Source organism: Triturus cristatus, chromosome 4_1, assembly GCF_964204655.1.
Source record: "Triturus cristatus chromosome 4_1, aTriCri1.1, whole genome shotgun sequence".
NCBI lineage: Eukaryota > Metazoa > Chordata > Amphibia > Caudata > Salamandridae > Triturus > Triturus cristatus.
Window position 1 is genome coordinate 802,010,050 of NC_140585.1, and position 22,035 is coordinate 802,032,084.

At 41.5% G+C, this 22,035-nt stretch overlaps 1 protein-coding gene across 1 annotated transcript in view; it reads left to right on the forward strand.

The window, feature by feature from the left end:
• SRGAP1 (SLIT-ROBO Rho GTPase activating protein 1) overlaps positions 1–22,035 on the forward strand; it is a 497,889-nt gene that overhangs the window by 437,581 nt on the left and 38,273 nt on the right. The window contains exons 16-18 of the mRNA XM_085653404.1: positions 224–329; positions 18,124–18,348; positions 19,928–20,007. Of these exons, the coding sequence (XP_085509530.1) occupies positions 224–329; positions 18,124–18,348; positions 19,928–20,007 (411 nt within the window). The remainder of the gene's footprint in view (positions 1–223; positions 330–18,123; positions 18,349–19,927; positions 20,008–22,035) is intronic.

Sequence of the window (22,035 nt, forward strand, 5' to 3'; positions counted from 1 at the left end):
AGTGTAATTGTGATTTCCTACGCTCAGGTTTATGCGTCCTATAAAATGCCCGCTGCTATTGAAATTGAGGGAATTTGTCTAAAGCTAGCAGAACAAGAATGCAAAGCGCGCTTCACATGCTTTAGATATAAATTCGCACCGTAGTGATTCATGGAAACGTTTTACTTGTTTGCTCTATCAACTAACACCAGAATTAATAGGCTCTTAATGCTTTTTCCTGCAGGAATAGATAATCTCTATGAGAGGGCACAGCACATACGCAAAATCCTTCTGACTGTTCCCAGGTCTGTCCTGATAGTGATGAGATATCTCTTCGCCTTTCTCAACCAGTAAGTAACTCTAAGAAGATTTTAAACCCGTACGATTGTCTGTTGTCCGTATGTTGTGTTCATCTCTGTGTTGTTTCTGGGTCAAAGTTGGCAGTGTGGTGTCCATATCAACGAGCTAGGAGGGGCGGTTCTCGTTTGACCACTACATTCTAAGGACATACAAACTGTAATCAAAAGTAATGGCCAGTTGTGTGGTGAAGGTGTTAGCCAAGAAAAATATTGCAGTGTTTGGCTAACACCATCAGCCATGGGGATGGCTGCCCATGAGAATATGATTTCCTGACAAAACAGTCGATCGATGAACATAACGAAGGACCTGCTCAAGGCTGTGAGCTATTGCTTAGGTCCCAAAGGACACTAGATATGAGCCCAGAGCCGAGAAACGAAAGGGATCCCCGCCATACCAGACGGGCCCGCACTATGAACAGGTATGCCATGTATTGCTCATAAGAACTTTCTTCTGTAAAGGCCTACCTTATACTTGTGTTCAAATGAAATATCTCTAAGTTTATTGTGAAGAAAACAGTATGATAATAGTTTGTAACAAAGCTTTGCGGTGTATTTGTATGCTTTAGCACTGCCTTTCTGGCCAGTGGCAGTATTGAAAACAAAATTGAATTCCATTTCCTGAGCTGAACTGTATTTCAAATATTGCCACAACTGGATGTACGTTAGGGCTTTGTGAAACAAACTGTTGTTAGCTCCACATGTCAATGCCCTAGTCGAAGAGGTCAATCTTGAACTCGCTCTACTACTTATAACCCTACCAACACTCAAAGCCTCCCATTGGGTGGAGCTTACTCAAGCCCTCATCATGTCCCATCTAGACTATTGCAAAGCCTTCATTGCCAAGCTACGGAGGCTACAAAACTAGGTTGCCAAAACATGCATGCACTATGTAAACCTCACTTCATCAACCCCTCTCTGCAGGCTCTCTACATTCTTCCACTCGAAGCCAGGATAAAACTCAATCTCCTTTTCTCTGACTACAAACCCTTCTGAAAGAAAGTCTCAAAATACTTGCACACATTTTCTCTATGATACTTCCCCGTTATAACCCTCAATCATCAGCAGCGAACTTGATCTAAAAATGCATTTTCATGTGGTTGAAAAATGGAGACCGATCACTGGATGCAGAAGGGCCAAGATGGTGGAATGCCCTCAAACCGTCTGAGAGCTGAACCCAAATACATATATTAGCAATCGCATGAAAACGGATCTATTTAACTCCCTGGGCCTCTTGGGGCTGTGATCACAGAAATCAGAGATGGTTACCCACGCTGCCTGATTGGAAATGTTCTCTCCTTACATTATGTTGCTCATCTGAGGTATAGTGTTTTTTCCCTTCCTGCACTATGGAGCAGCCAAAAGCTTCATGCAGAACATTGCAAAGCCCATACATAAATAATTAAAGTAAGAAGTGGAGTAAGGTCGTTGTGAAGATTCAGAGTGCCAACCAATGAATTTTCACCTTCCAATTATGACAATCTAATTCTGTTTGCTAAAGTTTTGCTAGAAACTCAAGAGCTTTTTTCATTAGCTTTAACCATAAAAACAGGTATTAGAATCATTAACCATTTAGAGTGAGCAACCAGACAAAACAATTCAATTTCACGTTGTAACTGTGACCACTCGTGACCATTAACAGAGTATGAATTTAGCCTGCAATGTCATGCAGACAATATACAGCTATATTTCTGTCCATCCAAACAACTTCAAGTTTAAAAAAATGTATGCCTGAAACTGAAAAGTGGATGGGCTCAAATAAAAGACTCAAAAGTCTAAAATTAACTATTTATGATAACACTAAACACCACGCTCAGAAAGGTCCAACGGGAGAGTGAATATTAATGTTCTTTGGGAGGCTGTGCGCAGAGAACTGAGGGAGTTTCTAGACAAGTGCGCGGGGACAAAGTGAGGACATAACATGGTCCCAGGAATGAAATATATTGTACACCAATTGATTTTGATTCTACATACTTAGAATGACGATGACTGGACTTATTATTATGCACTTTACAGTTGGACAGCAGAATTGTTGCGATAGGACTTGAATGGGAATCGATATCTTATGCGAGACAACATATGCAAGAATATCTTATTTTGGAGCCTTGGGGAAGCCCATTGGGCGAAACGCGCGTCGGCTGCCTGTGAATTGGAAATGGCTGCCTTTGTGAATTTGGAATAAAGGCCAATCATTAACAACTCAACGTGGAATTGGATTAATATTTGAACTTTTCTGTGACATTTAATGCTATGGAATGGACTTAAGGATATTGAATTGAAAATTGAATAACTCTTTCCGGTGTGCTACAGTGCCTATGGTGTGAAGCTAATTTTGAGTCACTTGGTGATCTCAATATATTCAATACCTGAGGTGGATAAGTATCAAGCACTGTACTAGCACCCAATATTGAATGTCTATAACATTATATTTCACGAATTACATTTCAAAACTTATGCTATATCGATTCGCACATCATCATATGTACATATCTACTCTGCCTTTTGTGTACACGCTCAGAAAGGTGTTGGATGCATTTTAAATGGGTAAGCATGCGTTGACATTTTACAAAACTCACAAACTGCCCATATTTGTTGTGCATGCTATTCTAAGAAAGAGTTTTCCTGTTTCCTTGTTTTCAGATACGCCCGAGATAGTCCTTAATTTTCCTCCAACTCATATTACTTCTGCTGCTCTTGCTTGGAACCTTTGTATCCAAATTGTGTTGTCTCTCTGCTTTTAAGAACACATAACATCAGTCACTTGTACTTGTTGTATCCAACTGCATGCTAAAAAGGCAATCTAGTCATTCATGCCATTCCCATCTATAGCTATGCGGTTGCAAGCACAGTCTATTCTATTTGTAAGTTCCAGTTATTTCTTCATTATTCAGTTTTTTTGGTTGCCTTGCTACATTTATATTTCAATATTCCTGTGACCAGTAAATGGCTCCCTATTGAACATTTTCTAATTTTATTTTCTATGTACTTTGTCTAAAAGTTTAGCAGTTCCTTGACCTCAATGTCTCTTAAACCTCATCTCTCCTTATTAACTTGTTCAAGATCTTCTTTCTTCCTCTCTTGGTGTACTTAGCGCTCCTCCAACTCAATGCATGCTTTCCCGATTTTGGTATTTCACTTTGTCTGTCCCAAAAGCGTAATTTTTCCCTTTCTGTTTTTTTTTTTTTAACACCCTCCGTCCCCCACCCACTCTACCACTACTCCCCAGTAGCAGCTGCTACTGAAGAACTCTAAAAGAAATCTAGGTGTGTGCAATATTTGTGGCAGGTGGATTTCCTCCTGACTCATCTGTGGGGAAGAAAATGAGCCTCCCTTACTTCTGCTCCACGGACAGGGTTAGTGCTTCCATTAAATAAGCTGCCATGACCACGGCCACCAGGTGGCGCCAGAATAGAATAAACAGCTTTATTACTTGTTAGGGATGCGCTGCACCTTTTATGTTCCATGATATCTACTTGGACGTTTTATAGGATAGCCGCTATCCATAACTCCTTGATAGATATTGATCAGTCCATAGACTATTAAAATCAGTTTTTATTATGTTGCATGCTGAGTTGGTTTACAAAATTACACAAACCACTAATGCATTAGAATTGGCACCAGGTGTGTGAGGGGGCCACTCCACTACAATTAGTGATTGTTTTTTTACTACCAAACCAAGGGATGGGGCCCAATTTCCTTGTTTGCATTGGGGCCCATTGCACCCTTTCTATGCCACTGTACTAGCGTGATGATAAGAGTTGGTGAAGAGCCCTTAATATTTTCACGCAACAGAACTAAGTTCCTCGTTATTATAAATGTATCTTTTCCGATATAATCAATATGCATTCTCTTTTGAAACACAGTTATTTCCCCCTGGATGGATTATCTTCCACCAGGTGTTGTCATTATTTGTGTCCAGTTCATGAAAACCAGTGCAGGAAAAAAGCTGCCATTTTACCCTGTGATTATTTCTAGTTTCTTGGAGTAGGGGTTTAAGACTTTATTTTTATTTATGTTATGTAATATAATGTGATGTTATACGTATTTGTAGAGCACGCTATCCCCCGCGAGGGGATCCTGGCCCTGAGCTGGTGTGAGTCAAGCTTTGCTTCGGGGTGGGGGGTGGCTATTTGAAAAGCCCGGTCTTCAGCTTCTTCTGGAAGGCAAGAATTTAAGAGGAGACTTTGATGTGCAGTGTAGGTTGTTCCAGGCTTTGGGGACCCTTTAGGAGAAGGCTGGGAGGACTGAATTGATTTGAGCTTGCTACAGGCAATGTTTGTTTCACTGACCGGGAAACCAACTGTACAAACTGGCCCAGCAGACTATAAAATGGGCACACAAACAGCCAAAAACCCAGCCCACACATTGACCTTTCAGACCAGCTCATTGAGCACTGCATGATGGCCCGATAGGCCAATCCTTAGGAAGAGCAACTACGCGAAACAAGCCTCGAAAACAACCCGATATGTCCAGGTAAAAATGTAATTCAAACTCATTGCAACAGGCATCAGTTACCTTCGTAAACTAGCCGCCCCATATAGTGCTTTAAAGTATAAGTCCCCTACATGTTCCTTGTAGTCCCTATTTATCTCCCTTGTGCTCAGCCTTGACTCTCTCTGGTTTGTATCTCTTTCTACCCGAATTGCTGCATGTGAAGCAATTCAGGGCCAGAGTTATCATAGTATCGTGTTGCCTTGCGCCCCAGATAGTGCCGTAAGGGAAATACAATACACCACAAGACCATCTTGCATGGCCCTACGTTGCCTGGCAACTCTGGAGAAACACAAGGCAGCACAAGTCACTGCCTTGCATTACTCTGCACTGGGGAGGCGTTTCATGGGTGTAGCATGGTTATTCCTTCACATCCACCCATAGATTTTGGCGCATTCCCTGATTTACTAAGACTTGTAAACCTGGGAATGTGTGAAAATGCTTCGCCTTCCCAGGGGAGGCGCATTGAGGAGAAATATCTTTATTTCTCCTCGTTGATTCCTCCTTAAAAGCCTCAGAGTATTGCTTTTAAAACCTGAGAGTATTGTTTTTAAAGCCTCAGAGTATTGTTTTTGTGCTGTAAGGTGTCCCTTCCTGCACAAAAACAATCCTGCCTGCAGCGCAGGTAACCCTTGCACCATGGCATGAGGGTGCCTGCATTGTCGCTAGGCAGCAGATTGTGCGCCAGTGCAGGCAGAGAGCAGGAATGCGCCAGATATTGATACATATGATGCATTCCTGCCCTTTCACGCAGCGCAGCTCAGCAAGTTGTCTTTCTGTGTTGTGTGAAAGATTAAAAAATCTGGCCCAGAGAGTCGGCCATCTTGCACCTGATGCACCAGTGTACAGCAGCACGTAGGCAGATCGCTGGGTCTCCAGGACCTCAGGCACAAGAGGGCTGGAACCTCTGGCCAGAAAGGTGAACCCAACTACCACCATATCAGAGACTCTGGAGGTCCAAAGTCTTCACCAGGCGTCTGCTCAGTTCCTGCCACTACAGGGGTAGCTCTGAGGAAGGCTAGATGAGAGATCGCTCATCACATCCAGTGTGGCGCTTGGCTAAATTGATCCTTTCTTCAACTCTTGTACAACTAACTGTATGCAGGAGCTCTGTAGTGACAAGAGGCTGACGCTTGATACAGTTAAAACTTCTAATTAAAAGAAGAGTGAGTAATGTCCCTTTTCGTAAGAGTTAATGAAAGTGTCTCCCTGTACTGCTTGATCCTGGTAGACCAGGCAACATGTTATTTCACAGTTTTTTCCATTTTCCCATGTCTTCCTCAATTGTATCAGTCATCTTAAGGCTGGAAATTCAAGCGGGTCAACTAAAGGCATATGACCTGAGGTTCTGCGGTTCAAAGGGTACCGACTATAGGGAGAAGAACGGTGGTCCGCGCAGGGGGAGGAAGCACTCATGGTCAGATTGTTACGAGGCAGAAGCTGACATATCAAAGCTTCTTCTCCAATCGTGCTTCCTTTGTACCACATGACACAGACATGACTCAGAGAAGCCGGCATCACTTTGGAAAGAACATTTTGATTGCACCCTGAGCATCTCAGATTGGTCACAGAACCGTGTGATGTGTTGGTTCAGCTGAGACGGAGTACAGAAACCAGGGCTGGTAGAAAGAGGGGGTGGGGGCCTAGGCTGAGACCAGACACTGGACACAAACAGTCAGTGTTAGAAACCATTGGTTGTAGACTCCAGGGCCATTTAACTTCAGCTCCTGTTGACATGAGTGGTGTATTCAACAGACCATGCCCTGAGGGCTGGGGTCACAGCAGCGGGGTCGATTCCATTAGTGCAGCATGTGCAGTGGCACCCGTGAAGGGGGGCCCACCAAATCCTGATTATTGCTGTATTTTAGAATTCAAACAGGAGCCAGAGGGCCCATTTCCTTTCTTCCAGAAGGGCCCATGGCGTCCTGGCTACCCCACTGGATCACAGATCGTCCTGAACTCCCATATCATTCTTGTTACTCCCAATAAATTACTGCCCAGATGCCTCACAGCTGTGCAAGAGCATAAGTGAAATAATCCAATGTAGAAGAATGTCAAATAGAATTCCAAAAGAAAGAGACGTGCCTACATGTAAAAAGTACAGTGAAGCTGATTGTGAAAGGGGGTGGAGCGGCTTAACAATGAAGACAGAAGTGTCAGAGGCCGGTGCCTGCCAGCTACTGCTCCCTTCAACCTCTCTGCCGCCAAACAAGGTGTTCTTTTGAAGGAAGCCCTCAATTCTACAGAATACTCATTTGGCACATGTCTCCAGGACAACAGCATTTCAACAAAAGCAGAGATACTATGTATTGAGAAGTCTTGGACTGTGAACTTTCATAGAATTCGCCCTGGTCCTTCCCCTCGCCACAGCAGGCCCCAGGGTGTCGCGAGAGCAGGCGGTGCCATGCTGTCACTGCATGACTCATGCTCTATTGATCGCCTTTGCAGTCGACGAAGACCCGGAACTTCACAAGCCGGCATTCAACGCCGTCAATGCCACATTGTTGCAGCGAGGGTGGAAAAAGTATGCACGAAACATTGTTACAGGCAGACTTCCCAGAACAGGACAATTCTGGGATTGTCGAGCGGTGTCCTTCGCACAGCCAGCGAGACTTATGTGGCCGTAGCAGTCACGGGTCACTTAGTAAGTCCCCGGATAGACCGACGTCCCAGATGCAAGGGTTTACAGCTTCATAGCTCATACGGACACTCACTGCGGTGCATTCTTGCTCAGAGCGGGGGCACGTGACTCATTCAGACCACTGAGAGCCAATCGGGTGTTTATTCGGGTTTCACCGACTGCCATGAGTGGGAGCCCTGTTTAACAGGAAGCCATCGGGTTTAGACTTCAGCTGGCCCAGCTGAAAGTAATTTAGAAGGTCTGTTGCGAATGCATTCAGTAGTATTTACCAGGCGCGGCTTTAGCGCTGGTGGCGCCCTGTGCGACAATGTTTGTTGGCGCCCCCCAATGACCACCTCGTCACGGATTCCCTCACTCCCACCATTTGACAATGCCCCCCAAGTGTCCATAACCACTGTCTCTCAGATTCATTAAGCTTTATAGCGCCACTCATACAAGTTTAAGGTGTCAGAACACTTTACATCACACACACTGCACAGAGGCAATCAATCATACGTGTGTAAATCAGTGTATAGGAAATGTTACATAAAACAGAGGCCTACACGGTGTAGAAGCCACATGTAATCCATACTGGTAGGCAGTATAGTTTGAGAGTCATTGGTCTGGCAAAGAACAAACTCAGAATTTAAAACGTGACACCATTGCAAGGGGTTTTCTTTAATAGTAAGAATTGATTTCTACCCAAAGGAAACCTTTTTGCAATATTAGGATAAGGAAAGACTGGGCAAAAAACACATGCAGCTGTCATATATGCCATGCAGTTTGCACGCAGCTCGTTGAGGACAGTTAGTAGATCACTGCTGTATATTAGGATTTTAACTTATAAACTGCAAGTAAAAGAAGGGTCTCTGAGAAAAGCGATAACCATCGACCTATTTATAGTGTATGCACTTTGTGATCTGAATGGGCCACGTTGTTTGCAGCAGGCACATTTACCCTATGACATTTTTATTGATGCTTGAAAATTGCTGGGACAAGGAACGTGGCACCAGGTGCTTTTAAAACAATAAACATGACGCCTCCACCCCAAGGCCGCGCCCAGTGCGGTGGCACCCATCGCACCGCTCTAGATTCGGCCCTGGTATTTACCCTCGGAACCAAAAATGGCGGACAGGGAGGGGCGGATGGTAAACAGCGACAGAAGAGCAGTAGGGTCCTGATGGGAGGAGCCACGTGGGCAGGAGTGGGGAAGAAGAGTTGGGCGGAGCAGTCAGTAGCGGTCTGTCAGTATATAACGCATTATTTTTACAGGCTCTGTCCTAAAGCGCTTGAAACAAGGACATTTGTAATAGTTAGCTGTTGGTGATTACTTAATTTTTAATAAACAGACTGCATTTTAAATATTGCAGGGGGTAAAAGCACCTGCCGCAGGGATCGTTTTGAACATAGCAGGGCATAACGTTGGTAAACGTGCTCAGTTGATTATTGCACATGCTGGAGTGACGTGTACAATGTCTGATCATGGCTCTGAAGCATAATAAGATAGCTTTGAGGGTTAATGTGCTTGCTGCAGAGCTTTGTGTGTAACATGGAAGTCTCATGTTTGTTTTCTGAGTAAGGTAGCTCAATAGATCCATACAGTTACTGCTTGTGTAACCTGCAGGTCACAAGTTACAGCCGAGGCCTAGTGGGCTGTGCGCCTTCTGCAAGCAGCAGCAACTACCATGGAAGTGCAAAGAATACGTTTGAATCTTTCCTGGTTTTTGCTCAATCTTTTATTTTTTAAGGTTAATCAAATAGGTTAAAATAAACTTACTATTAAAAGCTAAAATCACAATGTGATTTGTATCGTGCACGTTTTAATTAGTGGTTAGTAGTGTAATTGCTTACATAAGACTGCCCTACCTCCCACACTGCACATACAAGAACTTGAGAAAGTCAGAGCCACTTTCAAGTTTGTTTACCTCATCACAAATTGCGACACAGGTGCATTAAGCAGGCCCCTGTAGTGGAGGAGGGCCCCAATCCCTTCTGGGGCCCCATTTAGACAAAAGCCAATGAACATCTGTTATATATGGAAGACTCGGGCCCTTCACAATGAACAGAGCGGCTGCGTCCTTTTGTGTTACACCACTAAAGTGACATACTAGGTACATAGTTGTTCTAGTAATGGACCGCTCAGTTTGGTGGTTCCTAGTCAGGAAATAGAACAGAAAAAATGAATTATTGCTAGTGAAGTGAGGCATATGAATCCAGGCCACACTGGAGAGTCATGAAAAGGCCCTATCATCAATACAAGCTACTTCACTCGAAGAAACACCCTGGTATTTTGTCTGGGTGCTGTGCTAGTGCATACACGGGAACACAGCCCAGAGTATTTGCTGGGGTCAATCTGAAACCTAGTTCTTGCAGAAGAGTAGCTCACCAAACAGAAATTTGTCCAGCAGTGAAGATAATGTATACCACTCCTATGAATTGCATGCAAATATTTAAACTTCACATGACCCCAGCACGTCACAGATGCCTAAGTTTGAAAATATTTATTTAGTTTACCTCTCGTGGGGAGGCTTCATAATTATTGTAGAAGTCAGTCATACTCATCCTGAACGTCTTGAGCAAGCCCTGGGGGTCATTGTTTGGAACAAAAAAGAATGCCTTCTAAGATCAGCTTAGGTTAAAACATGTTGGGGATTCAATGAAGATTGTATGCCCAAATATAATTCTGACTTTAGGACTAGGAACTAGGGGTGGGAGTCTCGGTATTTCTTTCTGTCATGCTCTTCAAAATATTGATTTATTATTTTCTGTTTACTTAAATATTTGTAAGGTCAATCAAATACAGGTTCATTTGGAGCTGTTAGCAGCATGGGAGTATACATTTTTTGCTGCTGTGCTTAGCACTTTCACTTATGAGAGGTTTGCTAATTGTGGTGACTTGGGTTTATTTTTACATATTTTGCCAAAATTCAACCTGCTGCCCTCTCAGAAGCTTTGCTTCTTTTTGTTGCTTGTGAATACAGGCATGAGCATGCATTTTTCTGCTTTAGCAAGCAGAGCATTGACATGTAACCGCATGCTTGGCAATTGAATGCAGACATAGCTGATTCTGAATATATATTACCTACTGGCGGTCGCCAGTAGGTAGTTATAGTTAGGACCACGTTTCCATAGGAAATCCGCAACATTCTATTTTGAATAACTTTGGCACCGGTTGACGAATCCTCGCGAATTTTTCAAAATAGGTGGGGCGCTACGCTCCGCTCCTACCCTGAAAGTCTCGGGGGGATTCGTCAAGCGGGGGCTGAGATAAAAGGGGGGTCCCAAAACGCGTTTTTCCCATGCATTTTTCCATAGGACCTTTAGACACAGCTACAGCCCGAACGGCTGAACAGAATTACTTGAAATTTGGCAGAGAGGTAGCCATAAGGTCAAGGAAGTGCCTTTTGCAGGTCTGGTGTAAATCTGTTCAGTATTTCCGGAGAAAATAGCATTTAAAAGCATATATATATATATATGCGCGCAGGGTGCGCGCACCGTGCGAGCACCGTGCGAGCACCCTAACGTGCGCGAGCGTAATTCTGATTGGTGGTTACATGTTAGTCAACGTTCGAATCGGTCGAAATCAGGAAGTGTCGGCCGCCATTTTGTTTGTTTTCAGTGCGAGAGTGAAAAAGGAAGGTGACTAACGTGAAAAGGGGGCAGGGTAGAGAGTTCCTGACCCCCTAGCCTTTGTCAGGGGGTCCCTGAAGAACCCCGAAGGCAAAAATTTTTTTTATTTTTTTTTTAAAAATCGCGGGGGTGCGCGCACCCTGAAAAACACAACAAAAAAAACAAAAAAATTTACAAAAAAAAAAAAAATTCGCAGGGTGAAAACCAAAAAAAAAAATAATCATAATTTTTAATACGTAGTTTATTGTAAAATAAATATATAAAAAAAAGTAATACATAAATAAATTAGCATTTAAAAAACCGTACAAATTCACTGAAAAAACCATAGGTTTCACGCACGTTATAGTTAGGAATTAGCATTTAAAAAACCTTGCAAATTCACTTAAACCATAGGTTTCACACATGTTATAGTTAGCTGGACATTTCACTCATAAAAAACCAATGAAATTCCTCCGTTATAGTTACTGCAGGCAACTATAACTCACGCGACCGCAATCCTCTGCTGATGACGTCAGATATTACATCACTGATGACATATGTGTCTTTCTGAAAAATAATTCTTTGTAATATATGTATAGCTAAAGATTAATGGAAGAAGACATGGGTAAATAAGTGTCTAAATACAGTATTAGCATCAGCAGAGGATTACGGTCGCGTGAGTTATAGTTGCCTGCAGTAACTATAACGGGGGAATTTCATTGGTTTTTTATGAGTGAAATGTCCAGCTAACTATAACATGTGTGAAACCTATGGTTTTTTAAGTGAATATATATATATATATATATATATGGAAAACCAAAAGTCCTGGAACGGGTTTAGATAGAACCCAAAAGCAGGTACGGACCACAGCGTGGGGTTCAAAATTTTCTTTATTTAGTTTGCAGATTTAAAGTGCATGGTGCCTAAAATTCACTCGCAAGTGCTCAGCCTGACGCGTTTCGACTGCCTCACGGCAGTCTTGATCACATGATATATATATATATATATATATATATATATATCTTGGGAACCCTAACCACATGATGTTGAACGGATGGGCAGAGAACCTTATGGCATCCATGAACCTGGTCAGAACATGAATTAAATATGCCCAAATAGATCGTGAGGCATTATTACAAGAAATAGACAAAATTAACGAAGAACTGGGTAAACTTAAAGCAAAAACAAGAGGACAAGATTAAAATCAGAAAGGCCCACAAGTTTGCTAGGGATAAGGCGGCCTACGAACTAGGGCAAATATTCACTTTCTCACGGAAATATGACAATGTTAAGAGAATGAGGTTGAATAGCATGTCCAAAATCACAACAAAAACAACAACTGAACCATTGGGAGCTGGCAGTACCTTGTCATCTACCACAGACTTGAGCGCAGCGATCAGTGAAACAGAGTCAGAGGATCGCAGTTCAAATACGACAAACATATCAGGTGAAAAGGGCAAACTAAGTCTGGCTGAGGAGCTAGATTTGTAACCTTGACCGCAGACAAACTTTGAGGCCGCTGAACCAAACAAGACCAGCGGAAATCGCAGGAACCAAAGGAGACGAGCCAGGCGTAAAAGCCGGAAATTCAAGAGCCCAAAAACCCAAATGGCGCAAGAGGCAAAGGAAAACGACAACACTAAAGTTAATCTATCAACAACAACTTTGACAAAGGCAGAAACACAACTGTTATCCCTGGGGTTGTCTTTCTGCCCACACAGTAATTTAACTATGGGCGCACCAGAGTGGACATTTTTAAATTCATACCAAAATTAAAACTTAAAAAGTACTTCATCATAAAAGAAGGCATAAACCAACATAATAAAGTACACATTAACATCAATGTCACCTGTGAGAACCTCCAAGTTACAAATGTCTCTACCATCTTTTTAAACTCTTTTATTGATTTTGTGCAGTTTCTTAAAGAATTTACATACATATACGACGTGTTTTACGCAACAGATGCAGTTGATACAGTGTGTACATTTTAGCAGACCATCGGTATATTACAGGGCATTATGCTGTCAGCTTAGTATTTGCAATACATACCTGGTATATCTGAATAGCAGTTTCAAGCTAAGAAGCAATTGTGTTGTTAATTTTTCATTCATCGTTGCACATCATATATGGTCTACTGTTATGTACATTGAAGTGCGAATACAGTAGAGGGGAACTTATGTAAGAGTCCGAATAATTCTAACACATTTAACATAAGAGAAAGAGACTACAACAAAAAACAGTGACCTCGCCCGTTGTATCTGTTACACTTCCCCTCATATGCTCATGTAGTGTTGTCCTGTTGATTTATGCCTCAGTGCCTCCCGTCTTTGATGTACGCGCCTGCGTGATCTCATGATTGACACGTATTTGCCCATGGAATACTGCGGTATACATTCGAGCAACATGTCTGACTATGGTACCTTTCCACATGTCACTCAGTTGGGCGGTCCCTCAGGTCCCCACCCAATGTCTCTACCCTCTTAACAATGCAAGGACTTAGTGATGAAACCAACTCTGATCAACATATAAATTCCAGCCTGGGGTTGACTCAGGAAAATCTACGTGCAATAGACATTGTACAATCAAGTGCGGGCAGCAGCTCCTTTAAACTTAAGTCTACATTTCTACCTATGATGCCCAAGGACGCCACAGATATCTTTCATGAACATGTTAGGGAGGATCTCAAAAAAGTATATCATAAAATGAGACACAATCACTGTAGGCTCAAATATCAGGACTGCCAGTATGAGAACCTAATAAAAACATAAATATGACCATGAAATCGTCATCAACAAATCGGATAAGGGTGAGAATATTGCCATCTGACCCAAACGACAATCTCTCCAGGAGGCATATCGGCAATTAGCAAACAAGGACTGTTGTGAAAAATCGAGTAAGAAGGAATACAATAAAGCAAAAGATGGCCTAAAAAAGATTTATCACAATGGAAGAGACCAGGATTAATCTCCAGTGAGGAGTATAACTTTATGCATAAAGAATTCCCTGTGCTCCCCACTGTTTACTTCATACCCAAAATTCATAAGAAGACAAAACCTATTCCTGGCAGACCAATTATCTCTGCCAAAAATGGCGTATGTGAAAACATAACCCAGTATGTGGATTATTTTCTTCAAGAGCATGTTCAAAAACTCCCCACTTACATTAAAGACACTGGAGACTTTCTGACTAAATTGAGTCAAATTGTATGGACAGAGGGACTACTGCTCATTACGTTAGACATAGACTCGTTATATACGAGTATAGACCACCAAGTGGGACTGACAGCAATAAAACATTTCTTAGACACCAGACCCATGACTAGACACAATCATAACATAATGTTATTAGAGCTCATTAGATGGTGTCTGTTCAACAATTTCTTTCTATTTGGCAAATAATTATTAAGGCAAAAACGTGGTGTAGCTATGGGAGCCTGTTTCTCCCCCAGCTATGCTTATTTACATGTTGGCTGGTGGGAGGAACAGGTTCTTAGAAAAATTCACAAAGCAATGTACACCACACATGTCATGTACTGGCTAAGATTCATTGATGACGTTTTCAACCTTTGGAAGGGCGACCAAGATAGTTCAGTAAACTTCATCCAAGAAATTAACAACAACACTGTTAATCTTAAGTTTACATCACACATTAGTGATCAAAGCGTAGACTTCTTGGATGTGAGAGTATATGTGTCCGATATGAAGCTAGAGACCACACTGCACCGCAAAACAACAATAGGCAATTCCGCGCTGCATGCGAAGAGCTCTCACCCAAAGCACTTGGTTAAAAGTATCCCCTATGGGGAATTCCTTAGTCTTAAAAGGATTTGCAGTACTGAGGCTGAATTAGATAAATAACTACACACAGCCATGGAAAGATTCCTGATTAGGGGATAGTGATATGGTGATAAGATTCTCAAAGATGCCATGAATAAAGCCAAGAACTAGGGAGTCCCTGTTGCAGCACAAGAACTATGATACGGAATCTGAGCCCGAATCAATAACATCAACTACAACAGATGAGAATAAACTAGACTCATCACCACATACAACTGTCAGGAACGGCAGATAAGGTCAATCATGAATAAAAATTGGCCAATATTACTTACAGATGGAATAGTGGCACCCAGATTACCGGCATTACTCACATTTACCTTCAGACAAGCACCATCCATGAGATCTCAGTTGGTTAAAAGTAGCCCAGAGATCAGCCAAAGTACTTCTTGGCTAAAACCAAAACAAGTATTTTACAAATGCTCTTCCTGCAGGGCCTGTAAGTTTGGTGCAAATACAACACACTATTCAACACCCTTCAGCCCCTCTAAGGTAGCTATGAGAGGTCATTTTAACTGCAGGACAGAATATGCGGTGAATGTGCTGGAATGTACCTGCGCCTTGGGATATGTTGGGAGTACCAAGCTGCAGGTATATGTAAGAGTTCTTCAGCACCTGCGGGCCATAGTCATCAGTGATGCCTCGTACCCTGTGGTACGTCAATTTAAATCTGCACATCAGAATAACTTTAACTGCCTTAAATACTTTGTTATTGATGCCATTCCGACTCTTCGACGAGGTAGTAACAGGGAACTTATGTTCCACCAGCTTGAGTCACGTTGATACTAGAACTTGACTGCAAAACACCAACAGAACTCAATAATAATGAGGAACTTCACAACTTCCTGTAATCATCATTGCATCACTGAGATTATATACTATAATGATATTGACATTTAGTTATACACCTTAGAGTCAGACTCAGGTCTATAATGTATGAAATTCCAAAAAATACTCTCTTAATGTTACCAAATATCAATCTAGTCAAATGTCATCCTAAGATTACGACATACATAAATTAAATAGTAATTCTTGTAGATATCACTCCGACACCGGACCACCAATAAGATCATTTTATGTAACAAAAACAAAACAAAAAAATATTTTATAGATGAGAGACATCATAACCAATCAGCTTATAATTGTGTTGCACATTTCTGTACTTGCACTATGGCACACCAAGCACTTTCAAGCACTATGCACTAATAGGGTATTAAGAAAGCACATTAGCACTTTTAATAGGACAGCCAGGCTCATTTTGCACATTAGATGGTGCGAATGCTCATATTTGAGATTTTTTTAGATGTTTTTAGATATTTGTACATAGATAACATGATTACTGTATCAAATTAACATGAGAGAAGATCACAACAATGCATTTAAGCAATAAGAATGGTGATATACTTACTTCCCTATTGATTTAATATCATGTGTATGACCGGGTGGTATAATATTCTAAAATATTGTTGAAATATTTGTCCAATGTTTTTATTTAAACATGTGTTTTAAATTACATGATACGGATTCTATATTTGTATTGGACAGTGATAAAAATTCTTTTCAGCATGCGTTGGTGGAAACTGAGCAACAATGTAACCACGTAATTATGTAGTCTGTTTATTATGTCCTCTGTGAATGTCGTCACGTGACACAGTTGGGTTTGTTTAAATGACTTTTCCGCAATGAGTTTCACTATGTGATCAAGGTCGCTTGTTAAACGAAACACGTTATGGCATGGAAATGTGAGAAATAAAACACACTGCAATTCAACAGGAGTTTGTGCTCTTTTGTTCGCTTCATGGAAGTGGAAGGGCGTTTGTTTGAATCCGATATATATATATATATATATATATATATATGTATATGTATGAGAGAGAGAGACTGAGAGAGAGAGTGAAGTTAAAGTTAGCTGTACAAATAACATAAAAACGAATGGTCAAGAAACAAAAACAAAAAGAAACTCACAAGTTATAGATTACTGAGATAAGTATACCTCCCTGTCATGCACTGCTTGGAGTCAAGTGCTGGGTCTATTATTAACTGTAAGCAGCTCATTTCAGTGCTTTTACCACTGAGAAGCATAAACACAACTTCCCTGCAACTGTGGTGTTTCAGTGAATTTCTGATGTTTTTACACACGTTAGTCTTTAGGCAGTGGTGGAAATAAAATGTTTTTAAAGTGTTTTTCAGTTTGTATATATAAATAGGTCATATACATTTATATACAACATATGGTATGCCAGTAAAACTAAATGTGGCATGTGCCTTGTAGGACAACTTTACAATCAAGCACACGTTTGTTGCTATAGTGCATTCCATGTGATCACTACAGTACAGCAGAACGGGCTTGAGAAAAATAGGTTACTGCTTTATACATTGCATGTCCCAATGACTTCAAAGGGGAAAACCATACTGTTAACCTGTTGACCTCTGTGATGTGCTATTACCTCACTGAACAAATTTAACCTCTAGCATCCTGGTTTTGGTTAAACACTTTTTTTAAAGGTATTTAAAACACCGTGGTTTAACCTATATATGTAGATTTGCAGAGTGTAATATCCTATATGATACCATTGTTGAGGGAAAGGACATGCATCATGACAATATAGATCTCCTTACTGAGATACAGTCGCGTCTAAATAAAGGGTTGGTATCGTGTGCTTAAGCTACTGATGTTAGGGTTATGCCTATACAGACAGTTTGTGTGTTTTAAGCACAATGTCACGATGTCCGATTTCGTACTGGTATGCAGCCAGATGGTTAAAGCGGGTTTTGCGACCAGATTAGCATCACCAGTTTTGGCTTAGAAGCGGTCCTCTTTTGGGAGGCATTGCTGTTGCTCAGCAGATATTGTCAGTCGGATTGGCTTCCATCGTTCTTGCAACATCCAATAAATCCCGTCTGTTTCTGCCAGTGTTGATAGTATTTAGGGAGTGCACATCTGCCTTGAGTGGAGAGAAATTAGCAGTGCCACCTCTGCATCATGGCTGGTTTCTAAGGGCTCGGGATGCCCTGTCTTCTCTAGTCTGTATATGTTTTAAAGATTAGTCAGAGTTGGAATGTTAGAGTAAGTTATGTTGCAGAGGACGAGTCACTCTGCGTCGGAGTTTGATAGTCATTTACGAGTGCATCTTGACTTGTGCTTACACTTTGCTGACCAAGATCTCAACCAATAGAACTGTTCATATTAACTCTAATGTTTTTTTCTGTTATTTCTTTCCTTCCTCCCAATCAGTCTTTCGCAATACAGTGACGAGAACATGATGGACCCATACAACTTAGCTATATGCTTTGGGCCAACATTGATGCCCGTTCCGGACATACAAGATCAGGTCTCATGCCAGGCTCATGTCAATGAAATTGTCAAAACAATCATCATTCACAACGAGAACATCTTCCCGGATGCCAAGGAGCTGGAGGGCCCGGTGTACGAGAAATGTATGGCGGGGGATGACTACTGGTAAGCTTTTTCACAATGTCAATGCATCTTAATATACTATCCGGTGATTCTGGATTACAAAGATAACCTGATTCACTGGGACATGTATGATCTTGAAATGGAATGTAAGAAAGCGGGCTATGAACATATGCGTTCCCTCTAAAAGCTTGGCTCCCTGGGGTCTTGCGAAGCCCATAGCATTGAGAGAGCCTGCATTATTCCAGGTGAGGTGATAAACAGCTCTCTTAAATAGAACAGCTTTTTGAGTCATGTAATTATTTTTAGAACGGTTGTACGTGTGATGCTTAAAAAAGCACCATCTGTTCAGCACACTTGGTAAATGATTGATGAGTGAGCATCGAGCCTTGGATATTTCCTCCGTACATTCACTTTGAGGTAGAGTGGGCGCGCATAAGTAAATGGTATTCCCTAAGTACAACAGAGTGAATGTGAAGAACGAAGTTGCCATACAGGATATTTTTAAAAAGCAGGAGTAGTTGTCAGGCCAACAGTGCATGACAAAGTACAGCATGTTCACTGTATTGAAACAAACCTCAAACAGTCGAGGCATCCCATTGGGCGTAAACGAGCTTGCAGACCCGCTGAGAGGATATGAAGTCAATTTGTGCATCATTGCAGCTAGTCTGCAAATGCCAGGGATTGTGGTGAGAGGGTAAGCCATTTACATAGGGCACTCGAGGTGCATGTATGTTTTGTTTTTAAATCACAGAAGCATGAATTTCATGTTACTTAACAACCTCGAGTGTCTCTCTCTCTTTTTCTCTTTTGTGCTCTCTTGCTTATCATCTATCCATAACACCTCTCACACATGTTTCATTTGTTATATTGTGCTACTCACACCAGTGTAGGGTGTCAGAGCACTTTACATCACACACGCATTATACAGGGACAATGAATCATACATAAAGGTCATAACTTTGAGCTATTTGGCATTGTAAATGTCAATGCCTTTTATTGATATGTTGTTTTTAAAACAGATAAATAAAAGGCATTGTCGTTTCCAATGCTAGTAGCTTAAACTCTCGGCAAATGCGAGACTTATTGCATTGCAAATGCGTTTGGCGCCCGTGCTACAAAGATTTTTTTTGTAAAGCGTTAGGACAGAGAGCATGTCGCAGGCAAGGCAAAGGTATTTGAGAAAATAGTGCACGGAGGCGGTAATTAAAGCCTACCGTGTAACAACACACGCAGCAGAATGTGTCCTCATGGGAGATTACAAAAAGAGACACGGCGGTACTAAGGAGGGACTACTAAACCTATTGACCAATAAAAAGCCACAGTTTACAGTGGACAATTACACAAGCCGATGAAAAATATGGGCGGAGAGTGGGCGGAGCTTCTAGTCCATACCTGAATATAGCATGCCTCGCAGAGCAGCCGCAAGCGCTTCCCAGGCGCAACCTAAATTTACTTTTTTTTTTGTTAGTTTTGCAAGTTAATATTCTGTCAGTGCATGAGTTTGTAACGGTAGAAGGCTAGTCTCTTGCACTAATGCTGTCTTGGCGAGATATTTCGCCTTTTGTTGTAACTCAAAATGAACATACATGATTTCTTACTAAATTATAATTCTTGTTTGCAGTGACAGCCCCTACAGTGAGCACGGTACATTGGACGAGGTGGACCAGGAAGGCGGCACTGAGACGCACACCAGTGAAGATGGTATGTTCCTTTTCAAGGAATGCTTGTCCAGGCTTCAGTGATACTTGCAGTGTTTCCGATGTACTGGATCAAACATGGCACAGATCTCGAATGTTCTCATATCAAGTGTGTGTGAGATTTACATTTTAACTTGCTTTTTGCACACTCATATTTTTTTTAAGTTTTTGTTTTCACAATTATAAATGTTGCCCTACCCGCACTAGTCCGCACAAAACAGATAGCAAAAATCTACTTACACCTGACTTGGAGCATATTGAGATCCCTAGTGGTCTTTGTTGCAATTTGACTCCTTGCAAAGGGATTGATCAGTTGGCTGAGACACTTAAGTTTTCTTTGCTCACGTTTTTTTCTGCAGTTCACCAGTACGAAAAACCCAGCTGGGCCAACTGAGTCCTTACTCACTTGTAGTTCGACACATTATTGTACCCTTGAACGAATAGCAGTAACAAGTTATATTTAGGCGCCTAAAAACTGCAGCATTAACTGCAAATTATTATTGTTGTTATCTAAAGTGTCTGTTGGAAGATTTCATACACAACACAGGATCTGAAACCTATGTTATCAATGCTCTGACGTCAGAGCAATGAAAAACGAGTTTCAACAATTAGGGCAGTGAAAAGTTAGGCGGTGAAGCCGATTCTTTGATGCACGCTGGGTCGCCACTTCCCACTTCTCCAGAGACCTAGCGGACTGTGAACTGTCATGGACCAGCTCATCTGCTTGTGTCTCTTGAATTTCTGCAGAACAGCGGTGGGCGGAAATATAAAGGGGCCTTAAGTACCACAAAGCACTGCTCAACAGCCGCTGCCACCTCATCGTTGGCTCTCCTCCCTTGCATTGAGAGCAGAGGGCATTGTAGGTGGGTTGGAGCAGGATGCTAGTTTTTTTTAAATATTCGGACGTGGTGATAGCGGGATTTAAAAAAAAATATTTGCATGGAGGCGGAGAAGGTAAAAGAGGGTGGCAAATTCTTGAATCTTGGTGTGACCGTGTTAACTGTTTCTAAGCACACACACTATTTTTTATTTTATATTGATACAGTTCCAGACTATACTGGGAATATTCCATTGGGGCTTGTGGTGTTCTGATTTAATGTTGTTGTATTGTGAATAATTGCAGTGGCATGCAGGCCCTTGAGGTCATGTGTAAAGTAAGTATCAGAATCTCCCCCCATCCCCCTCCCCCAGGTCATCTGCACATTTGACAATCTTTTTGGTGATGATGGTAAGTCCATTGGTCTGCCTAGTTTTTCCCACCGACTCCATCTTCAATGGAGGAACTATCCTTTAGGGAAAAGAGGGTGATGATTAGCTCTGGTAACAATAATTTTCATTAAACGTATACAGTACATATCATGTCCATAAAAGGTAATTTGTGGAGAACATTGTGAGTGGTTGACATTAATATACCACGCACTAAGACTTCCAAACACATTATATACTAAATTAAACACTTTGCATATGATGTGTAAATTGTACTCTTTATCCCTAGAGGTAAAATGCGTTACACATTTCCAGTGTGTTAATTCACAGCTTCTGTTGAGTAAATGGTTCAATGCGGCAGCTGCACCCTGCTATATAGTGGACTTGCTTCTTGACAGGGTGAATTTCTTCAGTGGGAATGACACCTGACGTACTCCATATAACAGGAGGTACCTGCAGCAGAGTATTGGTTTGGAAGTCCTATGTCCAAACAAAGGACTGGGTTTATACGTAGGTGTCATTTTTAGTAGAAATTTAGCAATTTGAGGGTTTTGACTACTTTCTGTTTTTTTTTTTAGTTCAAAAGAGTTTTATTAAACAATGAACAGGTAAATGCAATACAAAATATCAATTGGGGAGAGAGGGAGAGATAAAAGGGGTAGGGAAAGGGGAGGGGAATGGGACTGCAAATGAAACGTATAAGAGAAATTGCATACAAAAACAATGAACATGGGCATTGAAAAGAAATAAAGAAATTGTATCAATCCTGATCAAACAATAAATTACAAAGAGCATAAAAATGAATCAGCAGGGTAAAATATGCAGA